We start from the raw sequence: 20216 nt of genomic DNA, 5'->3' as shown, positions 1-20216 counted from the left end.
AGATTTATCTCTAGTCAAAGTCTTTTCGATTACTGGTCCACCAAACTCTCATCAACTCCCAACAACTAAATCTATTTATAGCCTAGTAACAGGCTATTATATCTTCAATCTACAACTGACTTAACTCCCAAATAACAATATGTATTGGTTTTACTTAATTTTTTCTTCTATCCTATAGGTCAGTGATGGCAAATCTATGGCATGAGTGCCAAATATTGCATGCAGAGCACTCTCTGTGGGCAGCACCCCCCCCCCAAGTTTGTTACTATTGTAAACCTCAAAATTTCTTATTCTTATAAATGTTGGAAATTTCACCATTGGGAAATTTCATACTTGAAAAATTTCCTATTGATAGTGGGTCTTGACTATTGGAATGTGAACCCCATTGGCATGGGAGGTTCCTTCTCTTCCCTTCTTAAGAGTACTTTAGGACAGAAACCTTTTGCTGAACAATGGAAAGGACTTTGACCTATGCTTAAGCATAGAACAGGAATTTCTTTGAGTCATGATTGATTTTAGAATTGATACAATGGAGATACTTGGAATCAATCTCCACCCTATTCAGTCCTAACAGGATTGAGTAAGGGCTGCAGCCTAGATCAAAATTTAATTATTCCAATCTCTACCCTACTCAGGTTAACAGGATTTAGAAAGGGCTGTAGCAAAGGAGCAAAGATTTAATTATTTGAAAATATGACCTTCAACAGACATGTGCAAAGCCTCTGGGCGGTCCTGGGTTAAGCTAGAGCCTCCATTGGCACAGGGAAATTGATGGACAGTGATTGGTAGATGTGAGAACTGAGGGGAGGCAACTTGGAGGGTTTTCCTTAAAGATCAGGGGGGTCTGAGGTCTCGGAGGAGGTGGAGAAGTTGGTTGGTGTGGTTCGTGTGGGCTCTGAGAAGCTTGCTCTGAAGGAAGCTGAAAGTGGGGGCCTCTGAGACTGTTTCTCCATTTTGGTCACGTGAGTAATAGGGACTGATCTTTTTTCTTTGCCCCAGCTATCTAAGGGCTTGGGCCTTTTGGCCCAGCCTAAACAGAAGGGGTATTTAAGCCCTATTCCCTTCTCTCCCTTTTTCTCTCTCTCTATCTCTAATTCTTTCTTACTTACTTAATTGTAATTAAACTCCATAAAAGATTTACTGCTGACTTGAGTTTTCATTTAGGAATTACATAGCTGAATTCCTTGGCGACCTTAAATTAATATATATCAGTCTTTTAAAGTGATTCCCTTGTCACACTATAAAAGCAGAGGGACTCAAGCAGAGCTGCTCCGCTCCCCTCCCCCTCTCCACTGCACCTGAGGACATCTTTTCACATCCCTCACCCCTCTGCCCAACAGCCCAATGGGAGCATACAGTGGGTAAGGTGGACAGCTCATAGAGGGCAGAGCTAGAGGGGAGCAGAGTACTTGGGCCACTCCCCTCCCCCTCTCTACACTCACTGAAGACATTCCTCACTTCACCCACTACTCTGCCCAACAGCCTAATGAGAATGCTTTCTCCCTCCCCTGTGAGGGGTAAAGGGGCGGGGGCATGGCACAGGGTAAGGGCGGGATGGGCACAACACTCAGTCTAGGGAGTTGGAGGGGCACCCTGGTCCCCCATCTCTAAAAGGTTCACCATTACTGCTATAGATGATTTGTATGGGTGGGGCATAGGTTTTGCAGGGAGGAGAAGGGAATGACTAATGAAAAGGCATCAAAAAACTTAACACTTATTAACTATGCTTAGAATCTGTTTTAAGATGACTGAATTACATTGGGAAATTGAGTATGACCAGGGATGATCTAAACACTATATAACTTTGAGAAATGGCTATAGAAAGCTTTCTATTTCTAAGAGAAGCATGGTTTAACAGAAAGAATAGCTGACTTAGTAGTATCCAGAGACTTAGGTTTGAATCCCAGTTGAAGTGTGGTAGCCAACTGACCATATGTATGTCACACTTTCTTTGAGAATGTTTCCTTATCCCTAAAATGGCAGTAATATTATTTGTATCACCTACCTCAGTGTTCTTGTGGAAAACATTTTATTAAGTTTAAAGAACTATAAAAAATTATTATTATCATCTCTGGAACTAAAGATGTTGTTTTGCCGGAAAACTTCTTTATGTTCCTTCTTTCTGGGCACAAATCCCAGTGCCCCTGAAACAAAAAAGATCCATGTTGGCTTCCAATAATTTCAGATCATTACTGTTCATTTATTAATGAATTTAGTATAGTTTATTTCAAAGGAATATTGTCTACCATCAACTTGTAATTTATTAAGCCCAAACCTGAAAATTGCAAGTGTCCTAAAAGATAATGGATAAAAGTATACTTCATGTAAGTAGTTTGCAGCATATTACCAATAATGAATTGTCCAAAAGATTATCACACTGGATATGTATGACTAGAAAAGGAAGTAAACTGGCTATCAAGAACTAGAGATCAATCATCCAGCACTGATTAAGCCCTTAACATGTGCCAGGCATTGTGCTAAATGCTACAGATAAAGAGGTTAAAAAAAAAAAGACAAAGATAAAAGATGGACAGCCTAGATGCTGCATTGGTATCCACATATTTAAAAAAAAATAAATTGTACTAATGTCTTGTTATTTTGCTTTTTTATATTAGTCATTTCTTTGATATAATCTCCTCACTAAATTAGAATACCTTCTAACAAAGAAAAAACAAAATCAATGCAGTACATGCAGTCTTGTGCCTCACTATAGAGGAGGGAAGTATTTCAACATCTGACTTTTGGACAAAACATATATACATTATGTTAAAAGAGAGAAGGTGGCCTCTAACACTTTGGATGGATCTTTCTACAAAGAATTTTGGCAATATGCAAGTAAAGAGTCACAACAGGAGGAGAAATCAAGTTTGAGTTACAATCTATATGCATACTCATATACTGATGAATGAATGAAAAGTGTTTACTTAGCCAGGCACTGTGCTAAGCATTGAAAATACAAACACATATGAGTAAAACTTTCTACTCAAGTTTACATTCAAATGGGGAAGACCACACATTAAATGGGAAGGAGATTTAATGCAAGTAGCAATATAGTCTGGAAATGGAGTCCTGGTTCCAAGCAAGATAAGTTGAAGGTTCACCCATGAGAGTGCAAGGTCCCAGGTACAAAGACCACTCTGGCAGGAGAGAGATGAGGAAGATGGATGCACAACACAAACCCAATGAAGTTCATGATGCTGAAAAATTTAGCAAGACAGTTTTTGTGGGGCAGCTAGGTGGGTTCAGTAGATTTGAGAGCCAGGCCCAGAGACAGGAGGTCCTGAGTTTTAAATCTTGCCTCAGAGACATTTCCTAGCTGTATGACTCTGGGCAAGTCACTTAACCCCCATTGCCCAGTCCTTACTTCTCTTCTGCCTTGGGACCTATACACAAATTTGATTCTAAGATGGAAGGTAAGAGTTTAAAAAAAATAAAAGATACTTTTTAATAAGATGACATAGTCTTTTTTTTTAATCTATTTTAACCAGAATAACAAGGGCATTACCATCAGTATGGGAAATGCTGAGGATGATCGTCTCAGATAGGTTCTTTAAGCACTTTTTCTTTTTTAAATCATGGACCTCTTTGGTAATCCCAGTGAAACTGATACATCTTTCTCAGAACAATATTTTTAAATATATAAAATAAGAAAGTAATCATAATGAAATAGTTTTAACTTTTAACAGTACACAGAATTAGGGCTATTAAGCCCCACAGAAATTTACTGAGGAAGGGCTGTTGTCATTGTCAGAGCTGGACTTAAAAGAAAAACACTTTGACAGCTGTGTGGATGACAGATTGGAGAAGCCTTGAGAAAGGAGAGTTCAATTAGAAAACCACTTCAACAGTTTAGGGTGAGAGGCGCTAATGGCTTTAACTAAAGTGGGAGCTATGTGAAGAGTAAGGAGTTATCAGTTTTAAGAAATATTAGAAAGAAAAGGCAAAAATGTGACAAATTGGTTATGAGGTGAGGGAAAGTGAGGAGTCAAGCACAAGTAACAAAGTTATGAATGTTATGGGAAGTTTAGCAGAAGGGTGGCTTTGGGGGGCAAAGATGAATTCTGTTCTGGACATGTTGAGTTGGAGAAGAAGACTGATAGAAATGTCCATAGGCAGTTGGTAATACAGAACTACAGCTTGGGAAACTTGGAAAATAGATCTGCAAGTCATTCGCCCAGAAATATTAAGGAGATGGTATTCAACAGTTTTCAAATACTACAAAGAGATCCAGAAGAATGTGGACTGAGAAAACACAATCAGATTTGTCAATTAAGTGGTCACTTAGTAACTTTGGAGAAATCAGTTTCAGTTGCTGATGAAGTCAGAAGTGTAAACCTTAAAATTCCTTAGACTTATAAATGTTGGAAATTTCGCCTTTGGGAAATTTCATACTTGGAAAATTTCTTACTGATAGTCTATTGGAATGTGAACCCCATTGGCATGGGAGGTTCCTCCTCCTCCCTTCTTAAGATTACTTTAGGACAGAAACCTTTTGCTGAACAATGGAAAGGACTTTGACCTATGCTTAAGCATAGAACAGGAATTTCTTTGAGTCATGATTGATTTTAGAATTGATACAATGGAGATACTTGGAATCAATCTCCACCCTACTCAGTCCTAACAGGATTGAGGAAGGGCTGCAGCATAGATCAAAATTTAATTATTCCAATCTCTACCCTACTCAGGTTAACAAGATTTAGGAAGGGCTGTAGCAAAGGATCAAAGATTTAATTATTTGAAAATATGACCTTCAACAGACATGTGCAAAGCCAGAGACCTCTGGGAGGTCCTGGGTTAAGCTAGAGCCTCCATTGGCACAGGGAAATTGATGGACAGTGATTGGTAGATGTGAGAACTGAGGGGAGGGTACTTGGATGGTTTCCTTAAAGATAGAGGGGTCTGAAGACTCAGGGTGGTGGTTGAGGAGTTTGTCTGAGTGGTTGGAGTGTGCTCTGAGAAGCTTGCTCTGAAGGAAGCTGAAGGTGGGGACCTCTGAGACTGTTTCTCCATTTTGGTCACGTGAGTAATAGGGGCTGATCTCTTTTCTTTGCCCCAGCTATCTAAGGGCTTGGGCCTTTTGGCCCAGCCTAAACAGAAGGGGTATTTAAGCCCTATTCCCTTCTCTTCCCTTTCTCTCTCCCTCTCTCTCTCTATCTCTAATTCCTTTCTTCCTCCTGTTTGTGATTAAACTCCATAAAAGGTTGACTGCTGACTTGAGTTTTCATTTAGGAATTACATAGCTGAATTCCTTGGTGACCTTAAATTAATATATATCAGTCTTTTAAAGTGATTTCCTTGTCACAGAAGCCAAATTACAAAAGCTAATAATGCCTGTAGAGCTTATCCCAAAAGGTTAGTGAGATCAAACCAGATATGTTAACACATAGGGCTTTGCAAAACTGCTATAAAATTCAATGATTTGTTGTATAAAAGCAAGGCCATAGAGATCCATAGAAATGCTATAGAGACTCATAGTTAAGTTGATATATTTCACTCCTAAGAGAGCCAATCTATTTTTTATTTTATGTAGAATTCTAAAAAAGCTGATTTGTTTTTATTTTACATATAATTCTAACAAATTTAGGTAGCTAATTCCAAGGCCCAGAGCAGAATAGAACAAATGAGGGTGGAAGAGACTACACTAAGAACAAAGCATGAAAACCTGCAAAGGCAGACTGGGGTCAGCTGTATCGGAGAAGAATGAATTCCCTTGCTTTAATATCAACAGGCTCTAATATCATGGCTCTACTGTATTACAGAACAATATAATTATTAATGGACAACAAGGTGGTACAATGGATAGAGTGCCAGGCTTAAAGTCAGTAAGACCTGCATAAAAATTCAGCCTCAAACACTTACTAGCTATGTGACCATAGGCAAATCATTTAATCCTAGTCATTTAAGTTTCAGTTCCTCATCTGTAAAATGAGCTGGAAAAGGAAATGGCAAACCATTCCAATATCTCTTTCAAGAAAACCCCTAATGGAGTCCCACTGAAATGACTAAACAACAAAAATAATCAGTGTTCAAAGTGACTACCTTAAGTCATCAAAAAAATATTAGATCATGTTTAGGATAATTTAAGGCAGAAGTATGTAATACATTTTGGAAAATTTTAATATCCAAAACTGTCAAAAGAGATAGCTTTAACATTAAATGAGTAATCCCTCAGCTATATGGAATGACTCATTCCTCAAGAGATCAATTTAATTTTAAAATATATTTATATGAAACAATATCCCAACAGAACAGTACATTTTAAACAGTATGCCTTTGTGCTGCCCCTACAGGCTCTATTTATAAGGTCAGGGTGAGAGGAACCAAATAACTGGAAAGGGCAAACAATCTACCCAGTGCAGGTTAGGGAATTGTAGAGGCTCTCTCCCTAGGACAGAATGCTCCCAGCCCCCTCCTTTCTATGTTCCCAAAGATAAATCTTGCTAGGGAGGGGCTGCTGGGAGTTTTAGACCCCCTGTTTAGGGTTTATAAGTTTATGGCATCCTGATACAGGGCCAGAGGTAGAACATGTCAAGGGGAATTCCCATGAAATGATTAGGAAGTGGCTCTAAGTAAGTAGCCTCAAGAACTATGTAAGTAAGCAGAAGATAAAACAAGCAAATTTATTCAGGACATAATCAGGACCTGAAATAACTCAGAACTGAAAAAGGGACAATGCCAGACAATGAGAACTAGTTATTCTTGGGTGGAGAATGGTGCCAGAGATTTGGGCATAAGGGAGAACCATATATATATATATATATAAAAGGGCCAAATTAGGATAAGAGTAGTTCCATCTTCCCTCTGCCTTCAGATATTGGAGGAGCTCCTCTGTGGCAGGTGTGATTTCCAACTGGGGGGGGGGGGGGGGTACAATTGGTTGATTATAAGGGGGACACAAGACTAAGGTAGGACCCTGACAGTAAAGGGGCTGGGCCATTATAACAGCCATGTGTGGTGCCCCAGGATAAGTGGGTGCCCTAAGGTATATGGGTAAAATATACTATAGCTTTCAATAGGTTTCAGCCAAAAAATTAGGAAATAGAACATCAGATCAGGGGAAAAGGAAAAAGTGAACTGATGGGGGTAAGACAACCAGCTCCTAAACATATCTAGCATGACAATCATATGAGAAGCACAGTCCTACTTCTGGAAAGGTAACTATGACAACCTTACCAATTGCTAATTCAAGATACTGCTCCTAGGAGTAAAATTCAATTCAATTCAATAAGAGTACTGCCTAGTTATATGTGCCATGCCTCAAACCTAGGTACTAAGGACACAAAGACCAAAACAAACTAACCCATCAGAAAAGGCCTCTGCCTTCAAGAGGCTAACATTCTATTAGTGAGAAACAAGATGTAAACAGGCAAGTATATAAAAATATTGGGGAGGTGAGGGTGGGAATATCTTGAGGCATTAACAACTGAAGAGGAATAAGAAAAGGCCTTTTGGAAGATATGGCACCTAAGCTATGTTTGAAGGAAGCTAGGAAGTTAAGGAAGTAGAGTCAAGGAGTATTCCCAGCATGAGAGGGCAGCCTGTGCAAAAGCATGGAGGTGACAGCAGATGGAGTGTCATGTAAAGAGTTGATAAGCAAGCTAGTTTTGCTGGAACAAAGAGTGAATGAGGGGGAGTAAATGTGTGGATTAGTCTGGATAGACCAGAAGCAGATTGTGAAAAGCTTCAAATGCCAAATAGAGGAGTTTGTAGTTTATTCCTAAAATAATAGGCAGTCCCTAAAGCTTTTTCAGGATGGGAGTAATACTGTCAAATCTGTGTTTGTGGAGCATTAATTTGGTAATGGGTGGCTTTGGGACAGGAGTGAATGGAAGCAAGAAGACCATTTAGGTCACTGCAATGGTCCAAGTAGAGGTGAAGAGGATCTGAATGAATTAGGGTGGTAGTTGTATCGCTGGAGAAAAGAGCAAGGACAGAAAAATGTGGAGGCAGAAAAGCAAGATTTGATAACTGATTGGATAAATGGGGTAAAATTAAAGAGTTAAACTGGGAAATGTAAAGTAGTTTCCACAACAAAAATAATTAAGAGAAAAGGGTCTGTTTCAGATGGCCTGAAAAGGAGGGGAAAATATAAGTGTTAGAGGAAAGAATTCAATTCAATTAGTTAGTTCCAGAGTATTTAATGTCAGAAGGTAGTTTGCTAAAATTGGGGTAATCACTGAAGAATAACAAGGGAAAAAAAAGCTGTAGGGGGCTTAAGGGAGGGGAAGAAGGAAAAAGAAAAGAAATTATAGGAGCCTAGGGTCTAAAATGAGAACAATGGAATACATCTTATAAAAATGAGCCAGGATTAGGGAAATAATTTATTTATGATTACTCCAATACTAGGGATACAATACTACAAATTGAGTCTTCATGACAAACCAACACAAAGGAGAATGAGGCTTCATCTATTAGACCAAATCACATTTTATTTATTTATTTGTTTGTCTGTTTTAAGGTCAAGAGGCCAAAACAAAAGTTCTCCCTAATTTAAACCACTTTAATGGAACTGTATTTTTCACTATTGTTCCCAAAGATCCAAACTAGGGGGAAAAAATAAAACCTAATTATTGTTATTTTTTTTTTAAGGAAATGGGCAAGTTGAAGAGAAGAGGGAAAAGCAAGAGGGGGAGGGGGGGCAGCATGGTAGGAATCACAACATATCTAAATTTGTTGCAAAGTTAGATATAATCAAGACACCCAGGCATGTAGGGCATGAATATTTGTCAAGTGGAAGACAAAGCCTGGAACATTAATAAGGTTTTCTCACTATTTTTTATTTACATTTTTCAGGTGAGAATTTGGGTGTTTAACAAAGTTTTCTTTTTTAGTAGCTAGGGCAGTATTCTGTAGCAGGCTCCAAAGAAGTTGGAAGAGGCTCATTATTTTGGGAGGACTGTTTTAAACAAATAGCAACAAAATAGCATATGGATAATCCAATCCACAAAATATATTAAGACCAAAGAAAGACCTCTAGAAATTGGACAGATTTATGGAAAATTCACTAAAGTCATGGTCAGATATAGCACAAGATGAAAAGATATGAATTAACAGCAATCTGCAATGGTGGAAAACACTGAGACTATTGAAGCATCAAAATGCTATTGCTTATTACTAGTAGAATTTTCTCCGAGAGCATCACAAAAAAACTCCCAGTTCAAAAATGAAATAAGTTTCAAAATGTGCACAATGAAAGAGAAATTACATCTTTAGCACTTAAACCATGTAAAACATAGCATATTAGTTTCTAAATTCATAATGATCCATTCATAAAATAGGGAATGTTTATGTAGTTATTTGTGCATTTGACAAAATCAAATCTTCATTTCATTACTCTGCACCAACCATGGCATTTTAAAAATTCCCAGTGTCAAAAAGAATCTTAGATAAAGAGAGGAAGTGGGAATCAAAAGTAAAATATTTGGATGAAGGTATTTCTTTTTCTCAATTCTGACTGGCTTCAATGTACTATGTAATAAATTAATTCTGCATAGTAGCCAGAAAAAAATTCAAGCAATTGATAAGTCTACAAATGGAAGCAGTGTGCTTTACAAAACAAGATGGCAGGCAGCAGACTTAATTTAAAACACTGGATATTTATGAATTACATCTGTGGCAGGAGTTTTAAAATGTTCTTTTATCCCTTCTTCTTCAATAAATTGATCTCTGGTGGCTCCTTCTCCCTTGAAAAGTATAAGCTGTATGGGTAAATGTTTACACTTAAATTATAGCATTAACTTTCTAAAATTACATTAAAATCTTTAAATTCATTTGCCATAAATATAAAGCATCCTCAGTTTGCCTAAAAGGAAACATCCTATCATTTCTGATTAATATTTTAGGAAAGTCATTCTTGGAAGTACAAATTGAAATATTCATTTGAAAAAAATGAAGGAAAAAGATACTCTATATCTGATTATTATGAAAAGAAATCCAAGTTAAATTGAACTAATTGATCATTAAGATCTCATCTAGCTCTAACCTTCAATGATTCAGAAACAACTTTGAAGAGTTATTTCACATTTATCAAGTTTCCAAAAATAACTTAAAATGACATAACAATAGGAAAAAAACAAGGCAGTATAATTGCAAACATTCTATCCTTTGGGATAGAAATCAAGGGATATGTGAAAAATATCAGATTATTTTAGTCAAAAGGAATTTTAGAAGTGCCCTGAAATCATTATCTAAAAGAAAAAAAGTTATATTTACAAGCAATATTATCTATAACTACAAAAAAGGGATATGTAAATGTTCTATAATTAGGGTATGCTTACTAAGTGGTACATTAACATAAAACTATAACCAAAACTATGAGAAATATAAAGAAATCTCAAGAACTAGATGAAATTTAGAATTAAATTTAAAATTAAATAAAGGATAAGCCAGCCATAGCACTGCTGGACTTGTACCCCAAAGAGTTAATAAGGAAAAAGACCTGTATAAGAATATTCATAGCTACACTCTTCATGGTGGCAAAAAATTGGAAAATGAGGAGATGTCCTTCAATTGGGGAATGGCTGAACAAATTGTGGTATATGCTGGTGATGGAATACTATTGTGCTAAAAGGAATAATGAACTGGAGGAATTCCATGTGAACTGGAATGACCTCCAGGAACTGATGCAGAGTTGAGAGGAGCGGAACCAGGAAAACATTGTACACAGAGACTAATACACTGTGGCACAATCAAATGTAATGGACTTTTCCATTAGTGGCAATGCAGTGATCCAGATCAATTCTGAGGGACTTACGAGAAAGAACACTATCCACATTCAGAGGAAAAACGGTGGGAGTAGAAACACAGAAGAAAAACAACTGCTTGATCACATGGGTGATGGGGGATATGATTGGGGATATAGACTCTAAACGATCATCCTAGTGCAAATATCAACAATATGGAAATAGGTTTTGATCAAGGACACATGTAAAACCCAGTGGAATTGTGTGTTGGCTACGGAAAGGGGGGGGAGAGGGGAGGGAAAGAATATGATTCTTGTAACCAAGGAAAAATGTTCTAAATTGACTAATTAAATAAAAATAAAAAAAACAACAACCTCAAGAATCAAAGGAGTGGATTTTAGAGGGAGAAGGAACCTCTGAGGTCAATGAGTCAAAATCTCTCATTTTATAAGAAGCTAAGGCTGGGAGAAAGGAATTGAAATACCCAAAGGCATAATAAAGGTAGGTGGCAGGGCTAAGATTCAAACATAGATCTTCAAACTACTTCAAACTGCATCAAAAAGAATACAGATTACAACATAAAATTTAAAAAGGTATAAGCAGACCAAAAAGCTACAATACATTCCAAATAAGGAAATGACAAAGGCATAGATATTTTGTGTTGAGATCCATGGTGTTATTTAAATGTAAATATTTATAAAATAAGCTTAATTGATTTTGCTACAGGTTAAGGTTAAATTTAAAGTAAACCTTTTTTTGTTTGTAAAGCAAGAAAAAAGATATTCCTTCCTTACTCCCATACCCCTAGGAAAGGGATTATAGAAACCACAACTACACAGGTTGCACAAAAGGCAACAGAATGTAATAATTTGGGAGTGGAGGGGGAGTAAGAAAACAGAATTACTGAAGATAACTAGGTTTCAGCAACAGAAACCTTTTTATTTCAATTATCATGATATGGATAGCCAATTTGAGGTACAAATCATTACATTAAAAAGTTGAAAAGGGAAAGGACCTACTTATACAAAAATATTTCTAGCAGCTCTTTTAGTGGTGGCAAAGAATTGGAAGTTGAGGGGATGTCCATTAATTGGGAAATGGCTGAACAAATTGTGGTATATGTTGGTGATGGAATACTATTGTGCTATAAGAAATGAAAAGCAAGAAGATTTCAGAAAAAGTTGAGGAGATCTGCAAGAACTGCTGAAAAGCGAAATAAGCAGAACTGGGAGAACATTGTACACAGTAACAGCAATACTGAACAATGATTATCTGGGAAAACATGGCTATTCTTGGCAATACAATGAGCTGGGACAATCCTGAAAGATTTATGACAGGGAGTACTATCCATCTCCAGAGAAAGAACTATTGGAGTCATCTTTCACATCAGTATATTTTGTTTTCATTTTGGGGTTTTCGTTATTTATGATTTTGCTTTTGCAATAGTGACCAATAGACAATAAAAAATAAATATAAAACAAAAAATTAACAAAATAAAACTGTAAATGATGCAAAAAAAAGTAGTTGAAATAACTAAAGATGATGCTATAGAATTCATAAAGCTGACAAGGCACTCTTAAGTTTTGCAGTCTTTCTTCACACTGACAGCTTCTAGTCATTTCAATTGCTGTCAGCAAATCTCACATGAGCAAGATCATGTGAAGGAAAGGGACAGGAAGTGAATTGTTTTTATTTAATTGCCCTGCTGAAGAAACAGATCGAAACCAGTATCTAAAATTAGATTTCTTTGGTACCTGTTCACTGTAATTAACCACTACTGAATTGACAATAACTACACGCAAATTAGGCACTTATGGCAGAAAGTCTCCTAAATGCCAGTGATTAGCACACTATAATGCAAGGTGGTTTTTTCAAAGGCTTTTTTTTATACTAAAAGAAACTTACCTTATGTACAGGTGTGGTAGAAGTTAAAGGACTAATATTGACTCTCTTTTTCTCAGATACAGATGGTCCTTCAGGTGAGCTAGTGGAAGAGGGAGAGCTCAATGAGGAATGGCTAAGTACAGAGTCATCCTCAGGGCATAACACTTGGACCCCGCTCTCAGAGGTAATGCTCTCATTCAAAGATGACACTGGAAGTGATTTGACAGCCAGGATATCCTGCAAGACCACTACAGGCACCTTCCCTCTACAGAGGATACCCTTGACTTCACTCCAACTGTCCTGTTTATTTTCTGAGTCCATTTTCTGAAGATGTATCAACTCAGGGAAGGATTTTAAGGAGCCTTTCTTTGAGCCTTCATCCTTCAAGATTCCTGAGCCATCATTTTGATGAGTTGCAGAGGAATCTTCTGAACTGGTCTCCTCTGATCCATCCATCTTGTGATTCTGAATGGAATTTGATGGCCCCATCAGACCTTTATCTTTTTCTCTGATCCCATTTATGGTTTCTCTGGATGAAAATGCTTCAGAATTTAATTTACTGTGCTCCATAGGACTGCCCAGTCTGTCATTAGAGTCTTCTGTCAAATCAATTATGACCAGAGGTTGGCCAATTTGGTTTTTTACCTTTCTTGTTAAAAAGTTATCTAATGGACCCTTCCCATTCACAAGTTTTGAAGTGAACTCCATTCCAGAGTTCAATTGACAGTCAGTCTCCAAGTTTTCCAAAGAGGTTTCTAAATCAGAGACTTTACTTTCAATAGAAGCACTCTGAGAGCCTGATTTCTTGTTATCTGAGTGGTTATCAGTTTTCTCCTTTGGTATAGGAATCAGTCTCTTGAAAGGCAATCGAGCTGAAATGGAAGAAAAATAAACCCTACCATTTAGTAATAACAATAGCTAATACTTATGCAGCCTTTTAAAGATTTCAAAGTATTTACATATATTATTTCACTTGATCCACATCACACTCTTGAAACAGGTATTATTATTCTCTTTTACAGAGGAGGAAACTGAGGCTGAAAGAGGTTAAGTGATGTACCCAGGATCCCACAGCTAATCAATTTCTAAAGCATAATTTAAATTTAGCTCTGATTACAAGTTTAACATTCTTATCTATATGCCAATCTTGCTTTGTATAAGAACACAGATCTGGATTCAGGAGATCAGTATTACACTTTTATTTAATTCCTAGTAAAATGAGCTTTGGAAAATTACTTCATCCCTCTCAGCCTCAGTTTCATGCCTTTTCTACTCACCTCTCAGAGTTGTTATAAGGAAAACACTTTGTAAACCTTCAAAGTTCTATGGATTGTGAGTTCATGTTAAAGATATGAAGAGTCAAAAAAGGCAAGACTCAACTCAACAAATATTTCTCAAAATATCTACTAGAACAGGCACTGTGTTAAATACTTATGTTCTGTTGGGGGCATATAACTGAGAAATGAATGCAAGGCAATCTAAAGAGGAAAAGTACAACTAGAGGGATAAACAAAGACTTTCCTTCCTATAGAAGATGGCACCTAAATTGAATCTTGAAGTTAAAGATTCGGGGAGGCAGAAGTGAGGGTAGTTAGCATTCTAGGCCACAGCAAATAAACCAATTTGAGAGAACATAAGAGTATATGAAGGACTATAAAAGAAAGTCTGAAAAGATGGATTGGTGTCAAATGGTGAATGGTTTAAAATGCCAAGCTGTGTGCATTTTACTTTAATATCACTAAATATGTTAGAGCCTTGGAACAGCTAGGGTTATCAGTGGATAGACTGGAGATGGGAAGTCCTGGGTTCAACTCTGACCTCAGACATTTCCTAACTGTGTGACTCTGGGCAAGTCACTTAACCCCAATTGCCCAACCTTTACCACTCTACTTAGTATAGATTCTAAGACAGAAGGCAAGAGTTTAAAATATATGTGTGTGTGTGTGTGTGTGTGTGTGTGTATCATAGCCTTTAAAACTACTGACCTTATCAAGCTTAAGAAAGGGAAAGAAAAAATGAAGGGGAAACAGCAATAACTTTTTTCATACTAGTTCACCATCAAACTTGTCAAGAAGAATGCTGACAACCCTTTAACTAGATTATTGGAGAGTTCCAAAAAAAGTTTGAGACTTTCCAGATTGTTTAAGATGTGTAAGAGTATAATCTTCAAATTCCACATTCATTTACCACAAAAATTTTACTCTTTAGAGATCAGCCAGACCTTGAACATAATCTGGCTGCTATGGAAACTAGGAGTGAGATATAAAGGAGGCTGTACTGGACTCAGAAGGTATAATCAGAAACCCAAGCCTTGAATCTTACTAGCTCTGACTGTGGGCAAATCACTTAATCTCAATTCTGTTTTCTCATTTGTGAAAATAAGGATAAAACTAGTATAATCTACCTCATAGGTCATGAAGAAAATGCCCAGTAAATTTCAAGTACTATAAACTTGAGCTATTTTTTTTTATTTTATCTCACATTTTCAGGAAATGTTTTTGGAATAATTTTCATCTTAAAGTGATGTTTTTTTAACCATCTTTACAAAATCATTTTCTAATGCACTATAGATGCAGTCTCTCAATAAATGTGGTATACTCAAAACAATTTAGCCTTGACAATTCAGACTCCTCAAAAAATAAAGTTTTATACTTAAGGCAATAGGCATTTAATAAGTACTTAGTATGAAAGGCAAGTATACTATTCCTACCCTCAAGAAGTTCACATTCTAATGAGGGAGACAACATTCAAATATACAGAGCAGATGGGAGGTAATCTTAGGTGAGGAGGTTATAGCAACTAAGGGGAATAGAAAGTCTAAAAGACAGAGGTGATAGAAAAGTATTCCATGCAAGAGTGAGAATGCCAAAATATCATGAACAAGGAACAAGAAGCTAGCCAGGGTAGCTGATTAACGGAGTCCATGGAGAGGAATAAAGTGTAATAATATGTATCCCACAGGACATGGTAAAAGACTACTATGCTTTTTTCATCAGGAGTATTTCTGTCTCCTTCTGCACAGAAAGATGCAATATCCAGTGTATAATTAAACAGGAAAAGATTCAAACTTGATTTCTCATCCCATCCCAATACTTTACCTTGTACTAATTTCTTGGTTGGAAAAGCTGGTCTGTCTTTGCACTCCATGGCTGTAAATAAAGGCACCAAAAATAAGTTAATAAACATTTAGTTCATCAGCAAATATTTACCAAGCATCTCATGTATATAAGGTATGGTGAAACTGCAAGTGATACAAAGTATAAAACTAAATTCCTGACCTCAAGGCAAAACATAATTACCTTATTAGTGGTACAAAAAAATGTGCTTCAAAAAAAGGAAAAAGTAAGATTGTTATGGAATAAATTCAAAAAAACTACAAGGAAGGGTTGGAACTTGAATGCCACCTAGAAGAACAGGTAGGAATTAGACAAGGAAATGTGAATATTTAAGATGACTTCTATAATATTTTGATAATGTAGTATGTCAATGTGATACAGACAAACTGGGGGAAAATGTTATATAATCTTTAATTTTTCTGAGGACAAAAAAATTCCTTGAGCCTCAGTCTCAAAAACTCACATCTGAAAAATAGAAGCATCATTTCACAGAATGCCATGAGAGTAACGGATAACTGTGATATACTAAGTTTCTTGCTAAAAAGGCAAACTGAACTAAATATGAAAAACCTCTAGAAAAATGTTCATTCTCAAAGTTAACTCTAAATAAATTATTCCAAACTGGACTGTCAGCCTCCTCTGATAAAATCTTTAAAATCTATTCTTTATTGTTTAAAGGCATATAGTTATGTGGTTTCCTAAGAGTTTCAGAACAACAGGATGTCAATGGACAACTGACATTACATTCTGAACACAAAAGTAGAAAAATACACGCACTCTTGCTAAAGCAAAACAAAACAAAAAATTAGATGGAGCCTTTTACAATATTCAGGAAGGGCCAGCTGGCTGTCCATGGAATCAAAACAAAACCCCCCTTTTCTAAGGCTAAATGATAAAAGGGTACCCAGAAGGTACCTCCTCTTTCATAGTATCTGAAGGGAATGAAGAAAGTATCAATGCATTATGAATGAGGCCCAATCTGGCATGATACTAACACCATCAATAGAATTTTTCTGCTTTTCTCTAGATATGAAATTTTCAGGCACCTCACCATTCAACATGTCTTCCTTCACAACACTCATCACAGACAAAGAAGAACTGTACCAGTTGGCTTTTGGAGAATGTCAACAATTATACTGAATATCAAAGATGTAATGGCAAACTACTAGGTTCAAATGAGGCTCCGTTTAACTTTTCTAAGCCTATTCCCTCATCTATAAAATGGGGATATCTATTCCACAGAGTTGCTGTGAGACCCAAATGAAATAAATTTACCTGAATTGCTGTATAATGGTTGGCTGTCTCAGGAGCCAGTAGATAAATGAACCAAGGAGTTCTGGCTGCCAGCTATTTATTACTTCATGAGAAAGGTGGTGAATACTGGGCCAGTCTTGCAATCAGGTAAGTGGGTTCAAGAGATGCTTCTAACATAAACCAGCTATGTGACCCTGGGCAAGTCACTGAACCTTTGAGTGCCCCAAGCCACTCTCCAAGACTATAATTTATAATGGAATGGCCAGTTGGTGAAATCAGCTTCTTTCCACCTTCCTCCCAATACAATGCATGCAAATAAGCCCTGGACAAGAGAAGACCTTTTCCTTAAGGAGTTTATGATCCAGGAGGGAAACAGATATACAATATTATTGAATCTGTCGCCTCAGGAAAATAACACTATTGAACTAGATTTTCAGTTCTCAATATTTTTTATCTCAGGGGGCAAATAGGTGGCTCAGTGGGATTGAGAGCAAAGCTTAAGAGACAGGAGGTCCTAGAGTTCAAATATGACCTCAGATACTTCTCAACTGTGTGACCCTGGGCAGGTCACTTAAACCCCACAGTCTAGCCTTACCACTGCTCTGCCAAAACCAAAACACAATATGGATTCTAAGACAAAAGATTAAGATTTTTAAAAAATTTATGGTCTCAGGACCACTTTACACTCTTAAAAATCATTGATGATCACCCATAGAGCTGTTATGGGCTATTGCTATTAATATTTATGATTTCAGAAACTAAAATATAATTATTGTGAAAATAGTTTTTCACCTCCCAGACCCCCTGAAAAGAGTACTGGGGATCCAGATCCTTCTAAGAATTCCCAGAACATACTTTCATAACTGCTGGACTAAATGATCTCTAAATCTCTGCTTTATATCCTGTCTTCATCCTATGAGTAACTTCACCTAATTGGTCCAATTTCTTCCCCCCTAGAATGAAGATATTGGACAAGTTTATTTCTCAAGTTCCTTCCAAGAATCTTCCTTGATGAACCTCGGTTTATGCCTTTGTAAAGTGAGACTCGGATTAAATGGTCTTCCAGGTCTGACCTACGAGTGGTGTGGCTCAGATGTTGAACCTGGAGTCAATAGACCTGGGCTGGAATCCCAGTTCGGACTCTCACAAGCTGGGAGGCCCTGGACAGGTCACTCTGCCTCTCTAAGCCTCAGTGGTCTCATCTGTAAAATGAAGGTAACAACAGCCAAAAATGTGGTTCTGAGGCTCAAGGGAGAATAAATAATGTATGTAAACTTTAAGGCTCTAAGTGTCAATTCCCATCATCGCCATCCTGCCTTTCCCGCTTCTACTCTCTGAAACTCAGTTTCCCCACTTGTAAACCTGAAGGGTATTGGCCCAAGAAGTCCCTAAAGACCCCTACTCTCCCTCCAGGGGTGCTCGCCAGAGAGCTTCAGACCCCAGTTCCCTCTGGCCCCTCCCCCCTTCCCCCAAGGCCCCGGGCAGAGCTCTCGCCCGGCGACCCGCTCGCCGCTCCCCCACGGCCCGCGCGGCGCCTCAGCCGCCGCCTCCGTACCTGTCACCACCCCCCTCAGGCCGAGCGCCGGGCTCTCGGGTTCCTCCAGCATCGCCCCGGCAGTGGTAGCACTGACGCGGACGCAGGCTCCCCTCAGGTGGTGGCGGCGGCGACACAGCGGCGGTGAAGCGGGGCCCGCGCGGCGGCTACTGCTCGCCCTCCCTCCCGCCCGTCCACCGGCGCCGCTGCTCCAGCCGCCGCTTCTCGTATTTGGCGGGAACCTCGGCGACCCTGCCATGCGACCCACTGATAGGGCGAGAGACTGCACGTGACCCACTCAGGGGCCCTCGGGGAGGGAACAGGGAGGCGGGACGTGGAAGAGGCAACCTCGCGAGATCGAGTTCTTCCTCCAGCCTATTGACATTCCTGAAGGGAGGGCGGAGGGCTCTTTCTTTCTTCCACCGCTTGATAAATCATCCGACAGCTGGCTCGGGGCCCGGAGGATGTGTACAGTGATTGGGTGAAGGAAACGTCAACTGAGAATTAGGCTTCGTGATTGGATGGCCTGGAAAAGGGGCGGGCGTTCCTCGAATGAAACTGGATCTTCTTTAACGTCATGATGCCACTAGCGCGATGTGTGGCGGTGGTTCTGTTTCTATAGTAAGAGCCTTGTAGAAGACAGTCAAGAGTTAAGACGCTGGGCCTTACATTCCTTTGCCCTGCTGATCTTTCTACGGCGCAGTTCTTCCGGGGACTCCCTATCATTTATAATAACTAGTATTTATACAGTGCTTTATGATTTGCAAAATATCTCATTTTGCCTTCACAGCAACTCTGCGAAATAGGTGCTACTATTATCCTCATTTTATTGATGAGGCAATTGAGGCAGATGTATGTTATACGACTTTACCAAGCTCAGACATCCAACTAGTGTCAGGTTGAATTTGTATGCAAGTCTACCCGACTCCTTGGACAAATAGGTGGCACGGTGGATAGAATTTGGGGCCTGGAGTCAGAAAGAACTGAATTCAAATCCAGCCTCAGACACATACTAAAGAAGTGTGACTGGGCAAGTAATTTCACCCTGTTTATCTCCGTTTCCTCAAATGTAAAATGATCTGGAGAAGGAAATGGCAAACCACTACAACATCTTTGCCAAGAAAAGCCCAAAGGGGATCAGAAAGAGTAGGATATGACTGAAAATGACTCCACAACTAATTTGACAACTCCAAGTCCTCTCCCCACTGCTCCCTCAGATAAATTAAATCTCCGTTGTTTGGAATTTAAAACCCCTCACCATCCAACTCCAACCTATTTTCCCCCGGATCATTTTCACATTATTCCGGCCAATGCATTCTATTGTTCCAGTTAAATTGACAGTCAGTGCTATGATATACCACTTCCTATCTCCATGCCTTTGCATAAGTTGTCTCCCACAGAGTCTCACTTTAGCTCGTGTCACTCATCCCTCAGCCTTAAAATTACTGAATCTACATAATGTGTACTTAACTATGTCTTTGTATATGCCCACTCCCATCCACCCCTAAACTCATCCACTCCACAGAAAGCGCCCTTACATAGGTAGGGGCTGGCTTATTTTTGTCTTTGAATCTCCCTAGTACAGGAGCAGCCACATGGAGAAGTGGCTAGACTCAGTTCCTAGAGTCAGGAAGACAGTTCAAATTTGGCCTCAAGAATTCAAGCTGTGAAGTCACAACACTTTGCTTCAATTTCCACATCTGTACAATGAGCTGGAGAAGGAAATGGCAAACCGCTGCCCTATCT

General features: G+C 38.5%; 1 protein-coding gene across 2 annotated transcripts in view; it reads right to left on the bottom strand.

Moving 5' to 3' along the window:
- CHAF1A (chromatin assembly factor 1 subunit A) overlaps positions 1-18744 on the bottom strand; it is a 64707-nt gene extending 45963 nt beyond the window's left edge. For both annotated transcript variants that reach the window (XM_007488917.3, XM_007488918.3), the window contains exons 1-3: positions 18492-18744; positions 15665-15715; positions 12588-13438 (exon numbers count right to left, since the gene is read on the bottom strand). In XM_007488917.3, the coding sequence (XP_007488979.1) occupies positions 12588-13438; positions 15665-15715; positions 18492-18729 (1140 nt within the window). In that variant the 5' untranslated portion in view covers positions 18730-18744. The remainder of the gene's footprint in view (positions 1-12587; positions 13439-15664; positions 15716-18491) is intronic.
- Positions 18745-20216: the final 1472 nt, after the last annotated feature.

The sequence above is a fragment of the Monodelphis domestica genome, chromosome 3 (genome assembly GCF_027887165.1).
Source record: "Monodelphis domestica isolate mMonDom1 chromosome 3, mMonDom1.pri, whole genome shotgun sequence".
NCBI classification, from domain to species: Eukaryota; Metazoa; Chordata; class Mammalia; order Didelphimorphia; family Didelphidae; genus Monodelphis; species Monodelphis domestica.
Note: the sequence above shows the minus strand (reverse complement) of the source record. Positions and strands in the feature narration are given on the sequence as shown.